The 23886-nt window shown below is 42.8% G+C and overlaps 1 protein-coding gene across 4 annotated transcripts in view; it reads left to right on the top strand.

Annotated features, from left to right (window-relative positions):
- Positions 1-23886, top strand: part of TP53BP1 (tumor protein p53 binding protein 1) — an 82618-nt gene that overhangs the window by 5497 nt on the left and 53235 nt on the right. For 2 of the 4 annotated variants that reach the window (XM_040969755.1, XM_040969754.1), the window contains exons 4-10: positions 9014-9120; positions 9738-9902; positions 10219-10348; positions 12570-12736; positions 14971-15097; positions 16603-16697; positions 21822-22033. In XM_040969755.1, coding sequence (XP_040825689.1) covers positions 9014-9120; positions 9738-9902; positions 10219-10348; positions 12570-12736; positions 14971-15097; positions 16603-16697; positions 21822-22033 — 1003 coding nt within the window. Of the gene's footprint in view, positions 1-9013; positions 9121-9737; positions 9903-10218; positions 10349-12569; positions 12737-14967; positions 15098-16602; positions 16698-21818; positions 22034-23886 lie in introns of all 4 variants that reach the window. The other 2 variants (XM_040969752.1, XM_040969753.1) reach the window with 2 other exon arrangements.

Below are 23886 nucleotides of genomic sequence, written 5' to 3'. Positions count from 1 at the left end.
TAGGTGTTTTTGCTATATTTTATTTTCGGATGGTCTGAACTTCTGTTTGTTTGTTTTATGCCTATGCTCTTTTTTTTAAGATTTATTTATTTTTATTGGAAAGTCAGGTATACAGAGAGCAAGAGCTTCTGTCTGGTGATTTACTCCCCAAGCAGCTACAACAGCTGGAGCTGCGCCAGTATGAAGCCAGGAGCCCAGATACTCTTCTGGGTCTCCCATGTGGGTGCAGGGTCCCAAGGCTTTGGGGCATCCTCGACTGCTTTCCCAGGCCACAAGTAGGGAGCTGGATGGGAAACAGGGCCTGGGATTAGAACTGGCAGCCATATAGGATCCTGGCGTGTTCTAGCCGCTAGGCTACCCGTGCCCGCCTGTGCTTTTTTAAGTTAGCAGTTCTGATGAGTGTGTGGTGATAACTCTTGTGGTTCTTGTTTGTGTTTTCCCAGTGGCTAATGCTGTTGAGCATCTTCTTGTGTGCTTATTTGCCATCTGTCATTCTTTTCAGGGGAATGTCTGTGAATGCTTTTTGCTCATTTTCTAATTGGGTTGTTAATTTTTCTTACTGCTGTGTTTTAAGGGTTTTCTTTAGACCTTTTAAGGGTGGGACACTTTTTTTCTATCAAGAGCCATTAAGATATTTATAACATCATTACTGGCCATAAAAAGTATTAGCTTGAAAATTAGCCTGCTGTAGTCTGCTACAGATTTATTGACCTTCCAGTCTTCCTGTGGTTGCCTGGACAGGGACAGACTAAGTGATTTCATGGGCATTATATTGGCCTATAGGCAAGACGTTTACATTTTGTAGGATATGTGCTTTGCTGCCACTCTGTATTTTGTCTTTTCATTCTTTTCTTTTTTAAAAATTTATTTATTATTTTTATTTCAAAGGCAGATATACAGAGAGGAGGAGAGACAGAGAGGAAAGATCTTCTGTCCGATGGTTCATTCCCCAAGTGGCCACAATGGCTGGAGCTGAGCCAATCCGAAGCCAGGAGCCTCTTCTGGGTCTCCCACGCGTGGGTGCAGGGTTCCAAAGCCTCAGGCCGTCCTCAACTGCTTTCCCAGGCCAGAAGCAGGGAGCTGGATGGGAAGCAGAGCAGCCGGGACTAGAACCGGTGCCCATATGGAATCCCAGCACATTTAAGGTGAGGATCCTAACCACTACGCCATCACGCCAGGCCGTTTTCGTTCTTTTAAAAAGGTGTTTCAAACAAAGTTGTGGCTTTTGACTTGATGCAGTAAATATTTTTTTTAAATCAGCATAAGGTAATCACATAGTTTATCCTATAAAGGGCTTGCATTGAAAAATACAGTATTTCCCACCCTTGGTTCAAACAGTTTTAAATATTCGTATTTCTACTTTTTCATGTTATTTTCCTAGTTTTTGTATGGCTGTAAAACTTTATATGTTTATTATAAAGAAAATAATACTATTGGATTGCCATTTCTTTTGTCAGATTCAGACTTTTTTTTTTAAAGATTTATTTAATTTTTATTGCAAATTCGGATATACAGAGAGGAGGAGAGACAGAGAGGAAGATCTTCTGTCTGATGATATACTCTAAGTGACCAGAATGGTTGGTGCTGTGCTGATCCAAAGCCAGGAGCCAGGAACTTCATTCGGGTTTCCCACATGGGTACAGGATCCCAAGGCTTTGGGCCATCCTTGACTGGTTTCCCAGGCCAGAGCAGGGCTGCCAGGATAAGAACCAGCGCCCATATGGAATCCTGGCACTTTCAAGGCGAGGATTTTAGCTGCTAAGCTATTGTGCCGTGCCAAAGACAGTAGTTATAATAAAAGACATTTTACTCACACCAATGTACTCTCAGTTCTTGATTGTAAAGATGTTGGCTCTTTTACTGGCTATTTTTGAGCTTCCAAATAAGATATTGTAACATTTTTTCCCCCTGTGTTTGGAAAATAGAGAAAACCTTTAACATCAGTACTTTTTTTTTTTTTTAAAGAATTACTTATTTCTATTGGAAAGTCAGATATGCAGAGAGGAGGGGAGACAGAGAGGAAGATCTTCTGTCCGATGATTCACTCCCCAAGTGACCGCAAAGGCTGATGCTGTGCTGATCCGAAGCCAGGAGCCAGGAGTCTCTTCCAGGTCTCCCACAGGGGTGAGGGGTCTCAAGGCTTTGGACTGTCCTCAACTGCTTTCCTAGGCCACATGCAGGGAGCTGGATAGGAAGCGTGGCCAGCGGGATTAGAACTGGCGCCCATATGAGATCCCAGCATGTACAAGGTGAGTACTTTAGCTGCTAGGCCACTGAGCCGGGCCCATCCTCAGTAGTTTTTTTTTTTTTTCTTTTTATAATCTGATTTATTCCAAGTCTTTTTGAACAATTCACCAAATTGTTTAGCTAATCATTATTTACCTCCTATATACCAAACTTTTTTTTTTTTTTTAAGATTTATTTTATTTGAGAGGTGGAGTGACAGAGAAAGATCTTCTGTCTGTTGGTTCACTTGTATGGCCTGTGGTCATGATGCTCAAGGTTGAACTAAGTGAAAGCCAAGAGCCAGAAACTCCATCTGGATCTCACGTGGAGTTCGACCATTTTCTGCTGCCCTCGCAGGCACAATAGCAGGGTTCTGGATCGGAAGCGGAGCATCCAGGACTTAAGCCAGCGCTTCCCTGTGGGATGCTGCTTTTGTAGACATTGGCTTAATGTGCTATGCCATAATACTCTACCTTACACATTGGCTTTGAGAATACAAAGTGATCTGTGAGATAAAAGACCTAGACCTTATCTGAACCTACATTCTTGTGGGTGGGTATGTTAGGGTAAGTCACTAAATTCGTAGACAAATGGATTTAAAACATTTAATCCATACATGCCTATGATCCTCAAAAATTTCGTGGAGGGACTGGCATGGTCAGCCTGATATGCTGGCATTTCATATGGGTGTGAATTTGTATCTTTGCTACTCCACTTCTAATTCGGCTTCCTGCCTCTGGCTTGGAAAAACAACGGAGGATGGATCAAGTCTTTGAGTCCCTGCACCCATGTGGGAGATTCCGAAAAAGCTCCTGGTCCCTGACTTTGGATCAGCTCAGCTCTGGCTGTTGTAGATATTTGGAGACTGAACTGGCAACTAGAAGATCTCGCTCTGTGTCTTTCTGTCTGTAAATCTGCGTTTGAAAGTAAAATAAATAAGTCCTTTAAAACAAACTAATAGAGGGCCCTGATGCGGTAGTCTAGCAGCTGAAGTCCTCGCCTTGATTGCGCCGGGATCGCATATGGTCGTTGATCCTCATCCCGGCGACCCCGCTTCCTATCCAGCTCCCTGCCTGTGGCATGGGAAAGCAGTCGAGGACGGCCCAAAGCCTTGGGACCCTGCATCCACGTGGGAGACCCTGGAAGAGACTGCTGGCTCCTTGCTCCTGGCCATTGTGGTCACTTGGGGAGTGAATCATCTTCCACTCTGAAGTGAAGATCTTCCACTCTGTCTCTCCTCCTCTCTGTATATTTGACTTTGCAATAAAAATAATGAAATCTTTTTAAAAAATTCATAGAAAGTACATATTGTGGGAAAACTTGATGGATTCTAGTTTTTTTTTTTTTTTTGTATACCAAAATGCTTTTTTGTTTCGTTTAAATTATTGATTTGAGAGACAAAAGTCCCACTCTGGTTTATCCTCCAATGCTTGCCAAGAATGATGAGGGGACTGAAGCTAGGTGCCAGGAGCCTTCTTCAAGTCTCCCACGCTGGCGCAGGGTCCTAAAGCTTTGGGCTGTCCTTGACTGGGTCCCTGGCTAAGCAGGGAACTGAATGGGCAACGAGGCTGCTGGGACATGAACAGGTGCCCACTTTCAATCCTGGCACGCTCAAGGCGAGGACTGTATGTGCTAGGTTATCACTCTGGGCCCTTTTCCACAAAATTTTATGTATTTATTTATTTATTTTAAGACTTATTTTTTATTGGAAAGGCTTTCCCAGGCCACAAGCAGTGAGGTGGATGGGAAGTACAGCCACCAGGATTAGAACCGGTGCCCATATGCGATCTCGGCATGTGCAAGGCAAGGACTTTAGCCACTAGGCTACTGCGCTGGGCCCTCCACAATTTTTTTTAAAATAGGTTTGTTTATTTGAAAGGCAGAGTTACAGAGAGAAAGAGAGAGACATATCCTCTGATTAGCTAGGAGCCAGGAACTTTTTCCGGGTCTCCCCTGTGGTGTGGGCTTCAAGGGATTTTGAACCTCTTTCTCTGCCTTCTCACACTGTTAGCAGGGAACTGAGTTGCAAATGGAATGCTGGCATTGCAGGCTGAAGCACAGTGGGCTACGCCACAGTTCCAGCCCCCTACCTTTTTTTTTAATTTTTTTTCTTCTTGTTTTTTTTTATTATTATTATTTTTTCATTGGAAAGGCGGATATACAGAGAGGAGAGACAGAGAGGAAGATCTTCCGTCCGATGATTCACTCCCCAAGTGACTGCAACGGGCCGATACTATGCCGATCCGAAGCCAGGAGCCTCTTCCGGGTCTCCCACGCGGGTGCAGGGTCCCAAAGCTTTGGGCCGTCCTCGACTGCTTTCCCAGGCCACAGGCAGGGAGCTGGAAGGGAAGCGGGGCTGCCGGGATTAGAACCGGCGCCCATATGGGATCCCGGGGCGTGCAAGGCGAGGACCTTTAACCACTTGCGCCACCGCGCCGGGCCCTAGCCCCCTACCTTTTTTGAGGTACCCTTATAGCAGTACAAGTTTTCGCAAATGTTTTTGGCCACTCTGTAGCTTGTGCTTTCATTCTTTTCACAAATGAAAGAGTAGGCTGATTGCTGAGACAGACTGAAGAGTAAAGCAGGAAAGGGAGAAGGAAACAGCAGAGGAGTTACAAGTTAATCAGCTGCTTGAGCAGCTGGGGACTGCTGCGCTGATTAGAGCTGATCTCTGCTTCAGTTAGCTGGGCTGGTAAGTGCAGTGCATGCGTAGAGAATGCCAAGTTAAGGCCCCGAAGTGTGAGGCTAGCAGGAGTGTTTGAGAAATGGCAAGAGGGGTAGTGTGGCTAGAGTACAGTAACTGAAAGAGTAGGAGAAGTTGAGAGAAGGAAAATTACAACTGAATTCAAATGGTCTTTATGGGCCGTAGTGAGAGATTTCGCTCCTATCTGACATGGAAGAGCATTAAAAGGTTTTGAGTAGAAAAATGACATAATCGGACTTGTATTTTTAATAAGATCACTGTCTTCTGGCTCAAGATTAGACATGGAAACAAGTGCAGAGACTGGAAGGCCAAGTAGGAGGCTACTGAAATAATTTAGACACAATACAAAAGTGACTAGACTAGGCGAGGAGGAGGTGAAGAGCAGTGAGATTTGAGTATTTGAGAATTGAAATTGATCAGGTGTGTAGCTGAGAGCTAGGGAATTAGTAAGAGTGATTTCAGGTTTTTAGTTCAAGCGATTTGAAATTGGGGTGGCTGCTAATTGAGCTTGAGAAGGCCACAGAAGGCAAGGTTCAGTTTTAAACATGTTAAAAACTGAGCTGCTTTTTCAGTAGACAAGTGGAGATGCTGAGGAGACAGTGGGGCATGCCACTCTGGAGCTCTTGGGGAGATGGTTTAACTTGCAGAGGTGCTCAAGGCTGGATGAGGGGAGCTGAAGAGCTCCAAGGCCTCCCCAAGACTCCCAGTGGAGTTCAGGGACGTGAGGAAAAGCCAAGGTGTGTGGTTTTATGCTGTTTTACATTGCTTCTCTCGCACATTTTGCCACATATATTCTTGGATTTTCTTTCTATTTCTCAAGGTCATATATCTGATCTTTTAAGTTCTGTCGATAACACACTTATTTTTGTGCAGATTTCATTTAATCCTTTCTCTGAGCTCATAGTCCCAAAATGTGCCAGTTTTTACCTTATTTTGTGCTCATTAAAATTATGCTTTTTGTTCTTTGTAGGGAACGTTAAGTGTATAGGAAGTTGTACCATGCCCCCCCAAAAAATTATTTATGCCCTGCCACAAAGAAGTTAATGGTTGTAAAAAAAAATAAGAATTGTTGTAAACATTCTGATGTATTTTCCCTTTTCTTGTTCATTTGATTTACATTGCTAAATATAGGATGTAAAGTGTATATGTTTCCTGACTTTTTAAGTTAACATGAGCCTTTTTCCCACGACAATTGAAACTGAACATTTTCCTTTGAGATTATTATTATTATTATTATGGAAGTTTAAATTTGTCCAAGAGATGGGAGTGTCTGATTGTCTTGTGTGTGTTTGGGGGCAGGGACATATGAATGTGCTGAATCGTTTAAAGCTAGGTTGCAGATGTTAGTGTTTCTCTGTAGTGCTTCAGTATTTGTTGGCTAAGAGTCAGTACATTATTCTCTTTGAGCATAACACTGTAATCACACCAGTTTATATCCAGGACTTTCCCAGTTTATAAAAAAATGTCTTTTTTAAAAAATATTTTTATTTATTTTTATTGGAAAGTCAGATTTTACAGAGAAGAGGAGGAAGGGAGATAGATCTTCCATTTGCTGGCTCCCCAGGTGATCATAATGGCCGGAACTGAGCTGATCTGAAGTCAGGAGCCAGGGTCTTGTTCTGAGTCTCCCACACAAGTGCAGGGTTCCAAGGCTTTGGGCCATCCTCTACTGCTTTCCCAGGCCACAGGCAGGGACATAAACAGACGCCCATATGGGATCCTGGCGTCTTGCAAGGTGAGGATTTAGCCACTGAGCTGTTGCACTCTGCCCCCAAAATGTCTTTCAGTTAGTGATTTCATTTGTGGAGGTAGAGAGAGTAAGTGAGCACTTGCTAGAGTGAGCCTTTACGTTAGCGCCTACGCACTGATTCTCTCTGCAAATGCCCACGAAGGCTGGGACTAGTCCTGGCTCATGCAGCAGTTCAGTTCAGGTCTTCTCCCTGTGTGACAGGAACCTTTCTGACCTGGTCCAGGTGATCTCTGCTGTTAGCTGAGATAAGTGCAGTCCATGCGTGGAGAATGAGAAGTAGAAAGGTCCTGGGGAGAGTGCAGGGAAAAGAGAGAAAGTCAGAGACATTTAGTCAGACAGCCGTCCTGAGTTCTTCTATCCACTGATTTATTCCCCAGATTGCCACAATGGCTAGCACTTATCTGTGATGAAGCCAAGAGACCTAAAATCCATCTGAGCATGCTGTGTGAGTGACAGGGCCATCTTCTGCTTTTCCAGCATAGTAGCAGGAAGCTGGGTCAGAAACCGCAGCTAGGACTTGAATTAGCACTGCAATGTGGGATACTTGTGTGGTAGCTTAACACGCATTGCCACAGCAGCAGCTTTATTTGCAAGACAGAATTTTGGAAAGAAAGAGAAAATCAGAATCTTCATCTGCTGGGTCACTCCCTGAATGGTCACAATACCTGGGCTGACAAGACTCCTTCAGTCTCCATAGTCTCCAGTGTGGGAGACAGGGGCCTTTATATCTGGGCCATCTTCTGCTACTTTTTCTCTTTTCTTTTCTCTTTTCTCTTTTTCTCTTTTCTCTTTTTCTTTTCTTTTCTCTTTTCTTTTCTCCCTCCCTCCTTCCTTCCTTCATTCCTTTTTTTAAAAAATTTACTTTTTTTTTATTGGAAAGGCAAATGTACAGAGAGGAGGAAAGACAGAGAGGATGATCTTCCATCTGATGATTCACTCCCCAAGTGGCCGCAACGGCTGGAACTGAGCCAAGCTGAAGCCAGGAGCCAGGACCTTCTTCTGGGTTTCCCACATGGGTGCAGGGTCCCAAGGCTTTGGGCCATCCTCGACTGCTTTCCCAGGCCACAAGCAGGGAGCTGGATGGTTAGTGGGGCTGCAAGATTAGAACCGGCGCCCATATGGGATCCCAGGGTGGTTAAAGTCCTCACCTTTCACGCCCGGGATCCCATATGGGCACCGGTTCTAATCCCGGCAGCTCCACTTCCCATCCAGCTCCCTGCTTCTGGCCTGGGAAAGCAGTTGAGGACGGCCCAAAGCTTTGGGACTCTGCACCTGCATGGGAGACCTGGAAGAAGCTCCTGACCTCAGCTTGGCTCAGCTCCAGCCATTGTGGCCGCCTGGGGAGTGAATCATCGGAAGGAAGATCTTCCTCTCTGTCTCTCCTCTCTGTATATCCGCCTTTCCAATAAAAATAAAATATATCTTTAAAAAAAAGATTTATTATGAAGGTTTATTTATTGGAAAGGCAGATTTATAGAGAGAAGGAGAGGCAAAGAGAAAGATCTTCTAATGATCTGCTTATTTATTTGAAAGAGTTACAGAATGAGAGCAAGAGACAGAGATCTTCTGTCTGCTGGTTTACTCCCCAAATGACTACAATGGATAGGATGGGGCCAGGCCAAAGCAGGTGTTTCATTTACATTTCCCATGTTGGTGCATCAGTTCAAGCACTGATTTTGTTCCATAGTTAAGATACCTATATCTCTTTTCTCAATTGTCCTGTGTTATCCATTTATATCCTAGAGTTTTTTTGTATGACTTTAACATTTAAAGTCATATCGTGGTGGTGTGGCCTTGCGGCTAAAGTCCTCACCCTGAACGTGCCAGGATCCCATGTGGGCGCTGCTTCTAGTCCTGGCAGCTCCACTTCCCATCCAGCTCCCTGCTTTGACCTGGCAAAGCATTCGAGGACAGACCAAGGCCTTGGGACCATGCACCCGTGTGGGAGACCTGGAGGAGGTTCCTGGCTCCTGGCTTCTGATTGGCTCAGCTCCGGCCATTGCGGTCACTTGGGGAGTGAATTATCGGATGGAAGATCTTCCTCTCTGTCTCTCTTCCTCTCTGTGTATCTGAATTTGAAAATAAAATAAATAAATCTTAAAAAAAAAGCGTTTAATGGAGACTTACCTTTTTATCTGTTGCAAATGTTTTCTTATAAACAGAACCTATGGTGTTAACTTATTTTAGATACATAAGTTTATAGCAGTGATGTTTTGCACTTTCTTAGATTTGGCTAAGAAGTAGTTGGTGTCATTGGGGAAGTCACAGTAGAATTCAGGGTGGTGTGAGCAAAGTGCCCTAACCTAGATGATTGTGTTTCTTTTGCTGTGTAGTATTCTTGCAATGCCAGTGGAGTCTGCTCTTACAGTGGGGGAAGCAAAGGAAGACGATCTAGAAGAGGAGAAAAGTGAGAAAGATTCTTCAGACGATGGTGTGGAAGGTATTGTATCTTCTTGAAGGCCTTGCTTCTTTTAGTGCGGTCTGCATCTCTTTAACATGAGCATGCAGATATCTAAATTATCATGGTATATATTTCTCATAATTAAATTGAAGAGTCATACAAAATTTACTAGCAATTTAAGATATTCTGTTTAATTTGTGTGATTTAATTCTGTATAATTCAGGAGTTTGTCATTTATTGTGTAGCTCACTTTGTGCATATTGTGCTTTTTTTACTTGAGTTGAAAGTATTTTTGAAATGTGTGTTTTATGGAAATATAATCTGAATTGTGTTGGGGTACAGTTTATGGTTGGTGTGGTTTCCAGTATTTGAGCCAACAGCCCTGTCTCTCGGGATCTGTATTGGTGAGACTGGAGTCAGGTGCCGGAGCTGAACGTTGCACTCAGGCACTCTAATGTGGGACGTAAGAATCTTTACCACTAGATTAGACATTTATGCTCCCCATTTGTTTTCAATGTACATATTCTTGATTTTGTGGGGAAGAAGTTTGGCCAGTGGGGTTTTGATATCAAAGGCTTGTTTAACATTAGCATTTTGTAGAGGGACTGCAGTTTGCTTATTGATAATGTTGTGGGATGGTACCTGATTTCTTAGAGCTTTGTTCCTAGAATCATCACAGTTAGGCTTTGGGGTTCTGGAGCTTTCCCAAAGCCAGGATGTTGAGGAACTTAATGTGACATGTGAAGTGGACAGAGAAAAACTACAATCAGTGACCACCAACTCTGCTCCTACCAGATTATCTGATGTGGATGCAAATACTGGTATGAAGCATGTTTTCTGGTATTTGGAGTTGTGTTTTTGTGTTGTGCTAGAGCTAATTTTTCTTCAGTAAGTTTGTTACTATCTAAGTTTGTAGCCAGGTTGCATAATTGTATGTTAAATATTTATCAGTTGATGAACTTTGCAGATTGGGTTTTCTGTTAGTAAGTAGTTGGTTAATTTCTGTTTGGAGTGATGCTTCAGTATACTTTTAAATTGGACCTCTGTTGAAATCTTTGCCTTTTGAAAAAGCATTTGAGACTGCATCTAGCACTTTGAAAAATTAGAGGTTGTTTTTCTGTTTTCTGAAACTTGAAGCAATTAAGCATGAAGAACAGTCCAAGGAAGATATCCCCATGGCGGAACAGCCCAGCACAGACACCTCGGTGACCACACAGCTCAGCAGGGATGCACGTGTGGTGGAAGAGCCAAGTGCAACACCAGCAAGGTAAGAACCATGGTCTGTGCTAAGCACATCATTGTCTTTTTGCTTGAAGGCCATGCTGTTTTCATTTTGTCAGAAATCGTTTTTAGAATTTTTTTCCCCTTGTATGTATGAGGCATTTTTCTGCTCTAACTAAACAATGATTATATAGTAACATTGTTTATGATGCCTTACTCTGTTTTCGTCTTAAGTTAGGCATATACTGCTGTAACTATAGCCATAACTTTGTAATCTTGTCCTTGGACAGTTTTTGTCTGGAGAGCACTGTCTTTCTGTGGGAAATCTTTGTAATCTCTCTGCTGTTATAAGGAGTCACATGAATACTATATTTGGAAGCATACTATTTTTGTACTAGAGGAGCACCACCCAGATTGTTACAGGTCCTTTGGCATCCTGTATCTGGTAGTGTATAGGTACAGGAATTTTCCTAGACCCTGTGAGTTCTGTGATGATTGTATTCAAAATCACTTTGCCTCTAATGGCTGAAGTTCAGATATGATGATGGAAACCTGAGATGGTTCCAGTTTGGAAATGGGATGAATAAACCTTCAGTATTGTGTTTTTTCTTTCTTCTTTTTCTTCTTCTTCTTTTTTTTAATATCTATTTATTTTACTTGAAAGAAATACTGAAGGAGAGGGAGGGAGAGACAGATCGTCATCTGCTGGTTCGCTCCCCAAATAGCCTCTATGACCAGAGCTGGGCTGGTGCATAGCTGGGAGCCAGGAGCTTCTTCTGGGTCTCCCGTGTGTGTGCAGGAGTCCAAGGACTTTGGCGTCCCCCTGCTGCTTTTGCCGGCCATTAACGGGAAGCTGGATCAAAAGTGGAGCATTTGGGACATCAAGTGACACCCAGGTGGGATGGTGGCGTTACAGGTGGTGGGTCAGGTCAGCATGGCATGAGAGAGACGTTGAGGAGCATGCTATGAGAGAGACGTTGAGGAGCTAGTTTCTGAACAAATCTGAGTATCAAGAGTTGTGTTTATTAACATATTGTCTACCCATTACTATGTCAATTAATTCCATAATGTTGTATATTGATACTGAGGCCTTGTTGGGGCTTTTAACTGACCGGATCTTTACTCTGTTAGACCTATCTTCAGACCATAGAAGGTCTCCCCAAGAGGCCACTGAACTTATCTGGACAATAAGACGCTGAACTTTATGCTAGGCATGTGTTTGCAAGCAATGAATCTCAACTGAACTTGAACTATGGTTATGCAACAAGGTGGAGGAATCCACCATGGGGGGAGGGGTATGGGAGGGGTGGGGGGGATCCCCAGCGCCTATAAAACTGTACTACATAATACAGTGTAAGGAACAATAAAAAAAAAAAAAAAAAAGAGTTGTGTTTAATGGTCAAGACAGGGTTAGAGGTCGGGGATACCAAAAGCTGACTTCTCTCTTTTTCTCTTTTTCCATGACTACTGCCTTGTCTTGATTTATAAGTGAAGCCTGGAAAAACTACAGAACGTGTTTTGTGGTTTATCTAGAAATAATACAGAAAAGATTGCTATTATTTGTGGTGAAGAAAATTGATTTTGTATAGTTTATTTCAGTCTAAATAAAATGAATTTTGTTTAAAAAAAGAGAGAAGGTGTTTTTCTAATGTGAAACACCTGGGTTAACAATGGGTAAAATTTATGCTATTTAGAAGTTAGAGTTCAGCTTGTTGCTGTTAAAGGAGTGGGGTAGCACAGGTGATCCTTGTGAGTTTCTAGGAGGAGGCCAGCCCTGAGTGTCTTACCGCGTGGACGTAGGATTGGTGTGGAGTGTTGGTGTGGCGTCTGGCTTGGGTAGAGCAAACGAAAAGGGAAGCAGAAGATAACATGTCACCAGCACAGAGGGTCGTTCACATCCTCGTGCTCTGTTCTGTTCCTCTGTGGAATCAGATTCCCCAGCACAGGTTGAGGTAACAGCATACAAATCCTCACGTCACTGGTCAGAGATTGTGGATAGCAGACAAGGCCGTGGTGAGCACAGCTGAAGAAAGGTATAGGTGTGTGAGACACTGAAATAATTTTCAAAGTATTGTTGTGTGAGAAACTGAAACAGAATTTCAAAGGACTGAAGACTGTATCGTTATGAACAATAACTTATTTCATTTTCAGTAGGCTACTGTGTCGATTAGAGCTTTTGGAATTGTTGAAATTATTAAAAGAACAACAGGCTAACCAGTGAAAGCCACTTACACTTAGTGGCTGTCCTGGTTGTGTGAATTTCCTAGATCAGAAGACTTACCTTCTAGTCCTAAAGTGTCACTTGCTGCTGTGGAACGGAAAGAACAGATGTCTGCTCAGGCGGTCGTGGAAGGTGGGCTGCAGATTGAGAAGTCACTGGAGCCTGAGATTTTGTCAACTCAGGAAGATTTGTTTGACCAGAGCAACCAGACAGGTATGGAGAGTGATTGCTTGCTCCTCTTCCCCTAAGGTCTAAACTTAACTTCACTTCTCAGACTACTGTTTGTTAGAAAGCACTGCACATGAGTGCATATTTTTTGTGTTATGTATTGAAAATGTATTTTTATGAAAATGCATTTCTAGCTGATTATAATTTCCTCTCTTGGTTGGAAATGAAGACATACTGTTAATATTGTAAACTTAGTATTATCAACAGAATAGTTATTTATTCATTATGATATGTTTACTTAGTCTTTAATTTCTTTAAAGATTTATTTATTTTTATTGGAAAGGCAGATTTAAAGAGGGAGGGAGATGAGAGAAAGATCTTCACTCTGTCGTTTCACTCCCCACATGGCTGCAGTCGCCAGAATTGAGATAATCGATCCAAGCCAAGACCCAGGAGCTTCTTCCAATGGTCCCCCACACGGGTGCAGGGTCCCAAGGCTTTGGGCCGTCCTCTGCTGCTTTCCCAGTCCACAGGCAGGAAGCTGGATGGGAAGTGGAGCAGCCGTGACATGAAGTACACCCATATGGGGTCCCTGCACATTCAAGGTGAAGACTTTAGCCGCTAGCTAGGCCACTGCGCCCGGCCCAAGATTTATCTGTTTGTTTGGTTGATTTTTTGTTTTTATTTTTTTGAAAGGCAGACTTACACAGAGAAGGAGAGATAAAGAGCTTTTTTATCTGCTTATTCACTTCTCAAATGGCCACAGCTGCTTGAACCAGGCTGTTTACTATCTAGGAGCTAGGAGTTTCTTCTGGGTCTCTGTGTGGGTGCGGAGGCTCAAATATTTGAGGCTTGCTCCACTGCTTTCCTAGGTACATTCACAGGGATCTGAATCAGAAGTTGAGCAGCCAGAACTTGAACTGGTGCCCATGTGGGATGCTGCTTTTGTATGTGGTTGCTTTACCCACTTTTCCCCTTTTATATTTTGGGCTAGTGTAATTTATTACTTCGTTTATTGCAAAAGAGAAGGTACCATTAGAAAACTCATCAGTAATGTCTGTGCATCCTTTCATTAATCAGTATATTAGCATTTTCTGCCTCCTCTGAAGCAGTCCAGGTTCTAACTATGAAAGTTCCTATAGTCATAACATTAGGTGTTATGTGTTTTCACTCTACACATTCTCCCCTGCTCCCCCCCCCCCCAAAAAAAGTGTTTTAGTCTTTTAAAAGAAAACTTGTTGGGCCTGGTGTAATAGCGTAGTGGTTAAAGTCTTTGCCTTGTACGTGCCGGGATCCCATATGGGTGCTGGTTCTAATCCCGGCGGCCTTGCTTCCTATCCAACTCCCTGCTTGTGGCCTGGGAAAGCAGTCGAGGACGGCCCAAAGCCTTGGGACCCTGCACCCGCGTGGGAGACCTGGAAGAGCTCCTGGCTCCTGGCTCCTAGCCTCAGATTGACTCCGCTTCAGCCGTTGCGGCCGCTTGGGGAGTGAACCTTTGGATGGAAGATCTTTCCTCTCTGTCTTTCCTCCTCTCTGTGTATCTGCCTTTCCAATAAAAATAAATCTTTAAAAAAGAAAAGGAGACTTGGTTATTTGGCAGGCAGTTTTGAGACCGAGATTTTCCATCCACTGGTTTGCTCTGCAGATGGCCTCAGTGGCCTGCGTAGGGCCAGTCTGGAGCCAGGAGCCAGGAGATTGTTCTGAGTTTCCCGTTTGGGTGCAGGGTTGAAGCACTTGGGCCTTCCTGCACTGCTGTTCCAGGAGCTTTAGCAGGGAGTTGGATTAGAAGTGAATCTGCAAAGACTGGAACTGTGCCCAGGTGGAATACACTGGTGCTGCAGGTGGTAGCTCATCCACGCAGCCAGAGTTGGCTACCATGCATTGTTGTGACTTCGCCTGTCTACATCGTGGCATGAGCTTTATTTCACGTTATGTACATCTTGGGATAAAAGGCCCCATAAACATTGATAGGGCCACCATGTAGAGGTGTAAGAATTCTGGCTTTTTCTCTCCGAGCTTATATCATGACAGAAATGACTAAGGATATTTTCAGTGCATTTTTTATTAAACCCATAATTTGGGGAGGATTACTGTAAGCTCAACATTTGTAGTCTTGTGACATTGCATTGATTACACTCCAATTAAAATAGTTTCTACTCTCTTGAAATATGGTTGGGAATCCAGATATTGCTCTTTGCATGCTGAGTGGTTATCTTTGGTAACTCAATAATGTCATTCTGAGAAGTAAACGCAGCCAGAGCTTATTCTTTTTCCAGTAGCTTCTGATGGTTGCTCTACTCCTATGAGAGAGGAAGGTGATTGTACTCTGGTTTCCACACCTGCCACCACTCTGCACCTCCTGCAGTTGTCTGGTCAGAGATCTCTGGCTCAGGAGAGTCTTTCCACGTAAGTTAACCTGAAGTTTAACTTGGGTCAAGGCAACCTGTGCCTCAGGAACTTAGGCGATGGTTGAAAAAGTTAATGTTGCTGACTAGTCCAGAATTCTTTTTGAAACCAAAAGATAGAACTTTGTGACACTATGGAAGTCAGATTTGTTTTTCCATTTAAAAGTTTAATAATTTCATTCTAAAGGTTTCTTTGGGGAAGAAAATGTCCATTTTTAAAAAAGATGTATTTATTTGAAAAGCAGAGTTAGAGGCATAGACAAAAACAAAGTAAGAGATTTTTCCACCCACTGGTTCACTCCCTAAATGGCTGCAAAGGCTGGAACTGAGCTGGTCTGAAGACAGGAGCCAGCATCTTCTTCCAGGTGTCTCTCACAGTTGCAGGGTCCCAAGGCTTTGGACCATTCTCTGCTGCTTTCCCGGGCCACAAGTGCTGGATGGGAAGTGGAGCATTTGGGACAGGCACTGGTGCCCATTATAAGATCACAGAACGTGCAAGGTGAAGGTTTAACCACTGAGCCATCATGCTGGGCCCATGTACTTATTTCCATTTTAAAGAGTTACAAAGAGAGAGACTTTTCTCTCTTTTTTAAAAAAGATTTATTTATTTTTGTTGAAGATTCAGATATACAGAGAGGAGGAGAGACAGAGAGGAAAGATCTTGCATCCGATGATTCACTCCCCAAGTGACTGCAACGGCCAGTGCTGCACCGATCCGAAGCCAGGAGCCAGGAGTCTCTTCCTCCGGGTCTCCCACAGGGTCCCAAGGCCTTGGACTGTCCTCGACTGCTTTCCCAGGCCACAGGCAGGGAGCTGGATGGGAAGTGGAACTGCCATTAGATTAGAACTGGCGCCCATATGGGATCTTGGCGCGTTCAAAGTGAAGACTTTAGCTGTTAGGCCACGGTGCCAGGCCCAAGAGAGACTCTTACCTTCTGGTTCATTCACTAAATTGTCTCGATGACCAGAGCTGAACTGATTCTAAGCCAGGAGCCTTGGGACTCTTCTGTGTGTCCCGTGGATTGCAGGGCCAAGCATTTGGGCCATCCTCTGCTGCTTTCCTAGGCATATTAACGGGATGTTGAATCAGAAGTGAAGCAGCCACAACTCAAACTTGCATCCACTAAACTATGGCTTTACTGTGTCACAGTAGAGTTTTCTTATTAGGCAAAAATGGATTTTTTTCCCCCTTAAGTTGGAAGTTTATACATGATTTATTTTTTAGTGCTTGGTCATCCTGCTTGTCTGTAATGATGTCCTTGTGTCTGTGTGTGTGTATATATATATTAGATACACATATATAATTTATATATAGAATTTATATATATAACATATATATATAAATTAGAAATGTCAGGTATGGAAAATAATTCCAGCCTCAGAGGGCTGTTGGGAGAAATGTTAAATATCTGGCCAAATACCTGGATACTTGCTATGAAGAAGTCAAAAAGTACAGAAACTGTGGCTATGGTATAAATAACCTTGTGGTTCTTTTTTTATATGAAGGAATTCCTCAGATGTTGTTGCTCCTTCCCCTGATGCTTTCCGATCGACCCCTTTTATTGTTCCCAGCAGTCCCACCGAGCAAGAAGGGAGAAAAGGTGAGCTCTCAGTGCTGCGGCCTTGCAGGACGCAGTGTTTCCTCTGCTTTAGAATGCCGTGACCAGCACCGATCTGCAGGACTCGGTGTCTGCCTGACCTTCAAGGTGGTGGGCATATATCAAGTGCTCTCCTAACCCAGTCTGTATATTTCAGGTTTGTGTTCTGAAACTTCTGCATTGTTAGCAGTTTTAAAAATTTCCTCAAAGAAAAAAAATAATTTATGTTTTTCGCCTTGAATTGAGGGAAATAGTATGATTAAGAATCAGAATTACTACTCATGGCCTAGTAGTTGACAGCAACATGTTATCCTGTTTCTGGTGAGAGGGAAACCAGTTGTTCCTTGTGCTCTTTGGGTTATTTTGGCTATTAGAATAGTTCTAATTAGCGAGTAGCTGAGAGTCTTAGCCATTTCGTCGTTTGAGAACTTAATTTTTTTAAAAGATTTATTTATTTTTATTGCAAAGTCAGATATACGGAGAGGAGGAGAGACAGAGAGGAAGATCTTCTGTATGTTGGCTCACTCCCCAAGTGACCGCAAAGGCTGGAGCTTCACCGATCTGAAGCCAGGAGCCTCTTCTAGGTCTCCCACAGGGGTTGCAGGGTCCCAAGGCCTTGGGGCTGTCCTCAACTACTTTCTCAGGCCACAGCAGGTTGCTGGATGGAAAGTGGGGCTGCCAGATTAGAACCGGCACCTCTATGGGATGTCTGCGTGTTCGAGGCAAGGACTTTAGCTGCTAGCCTACCATGCCTGGGCCCTGAGGACTTCATTTATAGTACTTGTCTGACAAGAAAGCTTTCCTTTCCCTGTGCCTATGTTGTCTCATTATCAAAGCCTGTTGCTATGCCCTACTCTCCAATCATGTAGGATAATTCTAAGTTATTAATTCCATGAAGCTTTTTCAATAAATTATGGTTTTCCTTTTTTCATTCTCATACAGCAACAATGGCATTCAGTATTTTATGTTATTGAGATAAAGTGGAAGCATATTTGGGCACATGTTCAGTGCTCTGGGCATGAATGTTCCACCTGAGGCCCTCCTGGCAGGGATGGTGTTTAGTCAGGAATTAAAAGACCGGCAGGTGAAGGCAGTTTATGAAATAAGACTCTGCAAATGAATAAAAGCTGCTGGGAAAGGCATTGAATTGTTCCTTTATAGTCTGGCTCACAGCTTCCAGAAACTTCTCTCGCGATTCTGCCTTGCTTACTCTTCAAATCCTGGTTCATGCTGCCCAGGCTGTAGCTGATGGTGCCTAAACAGGGTCCCTTGAAGAGAAAGGATTGCTACCAAAAGCAAAAGGAGTCATCAAACTGATTGCTACACGGAAATGGAAGGTAGAGGAATGAGTTGGCTGGGCCAGCACAAAACGTCCCGGGGTCTTGACTGCAAGTTTTGTGAACTTTGTTGGCCAGAGTAACAAGCAGAATATGTGAATAATGTTGTAACAACTACTTAAAAAGATTTGATATCCTAGAAAAAGATTAGGTAAAGTTTTTGTCTATACCAATTTATTTGTTCTTAAGTTTGATCCTTTATTTTTCATTCATTATTATATGCCTTGCTAAACTCTATAGCTCTATGATCGTTTGCTGCGGTTCTAAAATGTATAATAAGCTATGAAATCTTAGTATACTTTTGAAGAAAGATTTTGCCAATCACAATGTGACTCTCAAAAATATTCATGTCTAACTAAGTGTTGTTGGTACTGTGTTCAGCTGTTCTGTCGTCTAGGCAAAATATTTTTCCTGAGATGCTAAGATTGCAATATTTGGAGAAATGATAATTGTGTAAAAATCCTTTATCTGTTTTCTATCTGAATTTAAACACCAGTCTGAACATTCAAAATTAAAGTAACTACTTTCCAAGTTTTCTCTTTGAGTTTGCTCTGGACTAACTTTGACCACATAGTTCAAATCTTTAATTCCTTAGCATCTAAAGCTCTATAACTAAACCTTTAATGTGAAACTCTCAAAATATAAGATTCTAACAACCCTAGGAATCCCGTGCTGCTATGCATTTGAGGAAGTCTCAGCAGGAAGCAGCTAGAGCAGCAATTGGAGTTTGTTGTTTTGTTAGAAGGAATGCAAGGAATTGGAAAAACTAGGGGACAATTTGCACACTAATGAGTAATTATCACCTGCAGCACTTTTTTTTCCCCTTTAACAATTTAGGAAAACAGAAGTTGGGAGGTAACACTTGACATCCTCTCTTTGGGCATGCAGTGATCCACTGGAGGGCCTCTTGGCTGCAATAGTGGTTAGTCAGGAAACAAAAGACCCACAGGTAGCTTAAGTTGTTATGAAGTAGGGTTCCCCAAATGAATAAAAGCTGCCAGGAAAGGCATTGAAGAGTACCTCTCTGAGATCTGTCTTGCTCTGGGCCTGGCCTAGCCTAGCCTAGCCTAGCGGCTAAAATCCTAGCCTTGCACGTGCCAGAGTGCCTGTCTAATCCCAGCAGGACCCGCTTCCTATCCGGCTCCCTGCTTGAGTCCCAGAAAAGCAGTTGAGGACATCCAAAGCCTTGGGACCCTGCATCTGTGTGGGAGACCCGGAAAAGGCCCAGCTCTGGCCATTGCAGTTACTTGGGGAGTGACTCATCGGACGAAAGATCTTCTCTGTCTCTCCTCCTCTCTGTATATCTGACTTTCCAATGAAAATAAATCTTTAAAAAACTTTCTCTGACCTGCTACTTCGAAAACTTCCTGTATTCGTTTCTGTTTCAACTATGTGTTGCTTCCTCTTCAAACTCTGGTTCTTGAGGTGCAGGTTGTAGCAACGTAATATACGCCATCCAAGGTTTCAGGTGTTTTGGTGAATTCTGTGTGTCGTCTTTGATTACTTGTAGTCCTAAGAAGTAGGTGAGGAAAGGAGGCACAGAAGGTTCAGGGGCAGGTTTTGAACAGAGGTCCTGCCTCCGGAGCCCGTGTTCCTCTCGGTTATGTTTATCTGTGTTATATCTAGTATGGTATCGTGATGGCTCTGCTCTGGAGTGATGTAAGTAAGCCCGTATCCCAGGTGTGCTTTCTCCATGACAAACTAATCCTAGGCGTCCTTCTACCAAATTTGTCTCTGGCTTGTAGGTTTTTCCCTTGTAATTGGTGTAGGTATCTGGTAGATGATTAACCTTTTAAGCATTACCTTGGTTACATCTTCAGAGGAAAAATCTGTTAAGGCATGTTAATTTTGGTTACATCTTTGTTTTAAAAAATTTACTTATTTTGAGGGCCGGCACAGACACATGACAGGCTTAATCTCCTAACTAAGGTGCAGGCATCCCATCTGGAATGAGAGAGCGAGAGAGGCTTTGCCTGCTATGCCAAGGGCCCAGATTCTTAGAACAGTTTTTTCCCATCTATAGTTTGAACATGGGAAAAAAAGAAAAAACATGTTTTCTCTGGGCTGGCATTGTGATATAGCAAATTAAATCACTTGGCCTGTGCTGCTCGCGTGGGAGACCTGGATGGAATTTCTGGCTGGCCCTTGTCCTTGTGGCCATTTGTGGGAGTGAAGCAGCAGATGGAAGATCTCTGTCTCTGCCTCGCTCTGTAGTTATGCTTTTCAAAAATACAAAGAAATCCTTTCAAAAGTTCTTTTTCTCTGGCTGTAAATTATGCTAGAAATTTTGGAAGGTGCAAGAAATTAGAAGGAAACAGATCACCTGTGATACTAAACTGAGATATAGAGTTGGCATTTAGGTAACATTCATATATCCTTTGAATGTCTTCTGTGTTGCAAATACAAAAGTGTTTTTATATAGTTGCCATCATAATGTGTTATGATTCAGTTTTACCCTCATATAGCAGTGTATGTTCCCTTGTTGCATTTTAAGTTTAATGCTTTGGACCAGTGTTTGAGACAAGCTGTTTATGTATGTGATTTAAAAAAAACTTTTGCTAAGATTAACAGTTTGAAGCATTTTTAATACATAGGGGCTAAAACAAGTGGCCCTTAATGTGTGTTGCCATGCTAATAAAGGAAAAAAGCTGCAGTGAAGTTGCTGAGCACAGCTGTAGTGGTTTATTAAAAGCTACTGATGCAACTGATTCAGACTAGTGTAGAGTGTGGTGTGTGAGCTGGAGGCCAACCTGAACTGCAACTATGGCTGTTGAGATTGCGAGTGTGGGTAACCAGCAGTGTGAAAGTCAATTCAAGGGCAACCTGTATGGCATAAATAGTGAGCTGTCTAGAGGAAGTTGTGCTGGAATCAGGTTGTAAGATAGGTACTTGATTTATCAACCTATTTCCTCTATCTAGCAGGACGGGTTCCGAGGAACACCCTGTTAGTGTACAAGTGAGTCCTACACTGTGAGAAGTCAGTGTGTTTTGATGTAGTGCGTGTGTTTCCTTCTGGGCAGTTTGTGTCAGGATCAGCACCTTCTCAATTCGTTGATTAAGTCACTGCTATTTGACATCAGTCAAATTTTTTCTTCTGTATTTGTCCTGGGATTTCTCTGCACTCAGCAGTTACTGCAAAGAAAATTAATCAATATGTTGATATTGGAGTGGTGAGCAAGTTTACTACTTTTCAAAATCCAAGGCAGAATATGCAGTTGTTAATCTGAATGTTCCCACATGAAATAGGAAACAGATTTGTAGTAGGAAAGTTGTTCAGAGGAACTCGTTTACCATTTCTTATGGATGGGTGGTTATCCCCAGATGAACTCTAAAAATAGGGACTTGCCCCACCCCTTGGGGAAGGAAACGGAAGTGTTGCTGAATCCAATTTGCTGTTACTTGTTAGCTTTTCTGAAAATTTATTTGCATTGTAATTTTTTTTTGTCAGCTGAGGTTTTTTAACAGCATCAGACTTAAAATGGAGGTGGTCTTGTAGGCATTCAGGGAGGGGGATTGAGACATTTACATTGCAACAGCAAAGAGATAGAGGTAAATGTGATGCTGATGTAAAATGCTGTGGATGCCACATAAGAGCTCGGCCATGATCTCTGTGCTCCCGCACAGGGTGATGCCCTGTTCCTGGGCCGTCTGTTGTGCCCTGACCAGGCCCTCGGGTGCAGACGTCTGCTCTGGCTCCTCAGATCTAGATGAACAGCAACCAGTGTAATCATTGATGCTGTAACGTGAGTAATACTAATGATTAATCTGTTTTTTTTCTGTCCTAAAGAAGATGAGCCAATGAATATGTCAGTGCTAGCTGAAGAGGGCCAAGCTCCATTTCAGAAGAAACTCCAGGATGATGAACCAATGGAAGTAGAAGATAATCCACTTGTGCAGGCTAAGCCTGCTGTGCTGCCTCAAGCCTCAACGCCAGTGTCACAGAGCACTCCAGTCTTTACTCCAGGATCACTTCCTATCCCTTCCCAGCCTGAGTTTTCTCATGTGAGTTTTGTAGACAGATTTTTTTTTCCTCTGAACTGTTTTATTTAGATGTAATCTGCAGCCCTTAAAATTCACCTGTTTTGCATGTACACTTTACTGATGCTTCAGTAAATTTAGAGTTGTGCAGCCATCATTATGATTCAGTTAAGAACATTATCTAACATCTTAATACATGTAATTATTTTTCTTTATTTGAAATGCAGAGGAGTGAGTGAGTGAGTGAGTGAGATCTTCTATTTGCTGGTTTATTCCCCATGTGCGCCAATGGCCAAAGCTGTGCCAGACCCAAGTCAGGTGCTTGGTAAGCAGTCCAGGTACCCAGTGTGGGTTACAGGGACTCAATTTCTTTTTCTTTTAATATTTTTTAAAAAGATTTATTTTTATTATTTATTTATTGGAAAGGCGGATATACAGAGAGGGGAGACAGAGAGGAAGATCTTCTGTCCAATGATTCACTCCCCAAGTGAGCACAACGGCCGATACTATGCCGATCCGAAGCCAGGATCCTCTTCCAGGTCTCCCACGCGCTTGCGGGATCCCAAAGCTTTGGGCTGTCCTCGACTGCTTTCCCAGGCCACAGGCAGGGAGCTGGAAGGGAAGTGGGGCTGCCGGGATAGAACCAGTGCCCATATGGGATCCCAGGGTGTGCAAGGCGAGGACCTTAACCACTTCGCCACCACGCTGGGCCCCAGGGACTCAATTTCTTATTATACACTGCTTTCCAGGTGTGTGAGCAGGAAGCATGATTGGAAGTGGAGTATCCTTGACAGGCAGTCCAAGTTGTAAGCAACAGCTTTACTCTGAACCACAGTGCCTGTCTTTGCCATGTTTACCTTTTATTTATTTAAAGTTAATAGGTGAGCATATATAATTTAAAGGATAAGCAGTAAGCATTGTTGTAGGGTGCTGATAAGAATTTCACAGAAAACACAACAGAGATAAATGAACTTGGTTAGAGTTTTTCCAGTGGTTTCTGAATGTCTTTGCAAAAATATCCCAGGCTGTGTGGGTAAAGTGATGCCTGGTCACAAAGATCTGACTTCGAGTCGAGCAGGCCCTTTTTTATTTTTTTATTTATTTTTTTTCTTTTTTATTTTTAAAGATTTATTTATTCTTGTTGGAAAGTCAGATATACAGAGAGGAGGAGAGATAGAGAGGAAGATCTTCCGTCTGTCTGATGATTCACTCCCCAAGTGACCACAACGGCTGGAGCTGAGCCAATCTGAAGCCAGGAACCTCTTCTGGATCTCCCACATGGGTGCAGGGTCCCAAAGCTTTGGGCCATCTTCAACTGCCCTCCCAGGCCATAAGCAGGGAGCTGGATGGGAAGTGGAGCCTCCGGGATTAGAACCCGAATCCGGCACGTGCAAAGCAAGGGCTTTTTTGTTTTGAATTTTGCTTATTTTTATTGGAAAGGCAGATATACAGAGAGGAGGAGAAACGGAGAGAAAGATCTGCCATCCAATAATTCATTTTATTTTATTCATCATATTGGACATTTGATAGGCCCCCTGAATTTTGAAACTTAGGTCCTTTGTTAAAGAATTTGTTATTTCTTTAATCACCACCTTCCCTTTTTTTCTCTGTTCTTTTAAAGGGATTTCAATTGTTTGGAATGCTAAAAACGGTACACTTCCAATTTTTTCTACTTTGTCTCCATTTCCAACTCTGTTCAACATTTTGGGTGTTTTTTTTTCAATCAGCTTTTTTTTTTTTTTTAGATGACTATTGATACATAATTTACATACCATTAAGCTCACCTATTTAAAAGGTATAATCCAGGAGCTTTCATTGTATTCACAGAATTGTGTAACCATTCCTGACAGCCTAATTTTAGAACATTTTCATCACTG

The sequence above is a fragment of the Ochotona curzoniae genome, unplaced genomic scaffold (assembly GCF_017591425.1).
Source record: "Ochotona curzoniae isolate NIBS_2020 unplaced genomic scaffold, NIBS_Ocur_1.0 scaffold_4701, whole genome shotgun sequence".
Lineage (NCBI taxonomy): Eukaryota > Metazoa > Chordata > Mammalia > Lagomorpha > Ochotonidae > Ochotona > Ochotona curzoniae.
The sequence above is the reverse complement of the archived record's forward strand: the minus strand, read 5'-3'. Positions and strand labels throughout refer to the sequence as shown.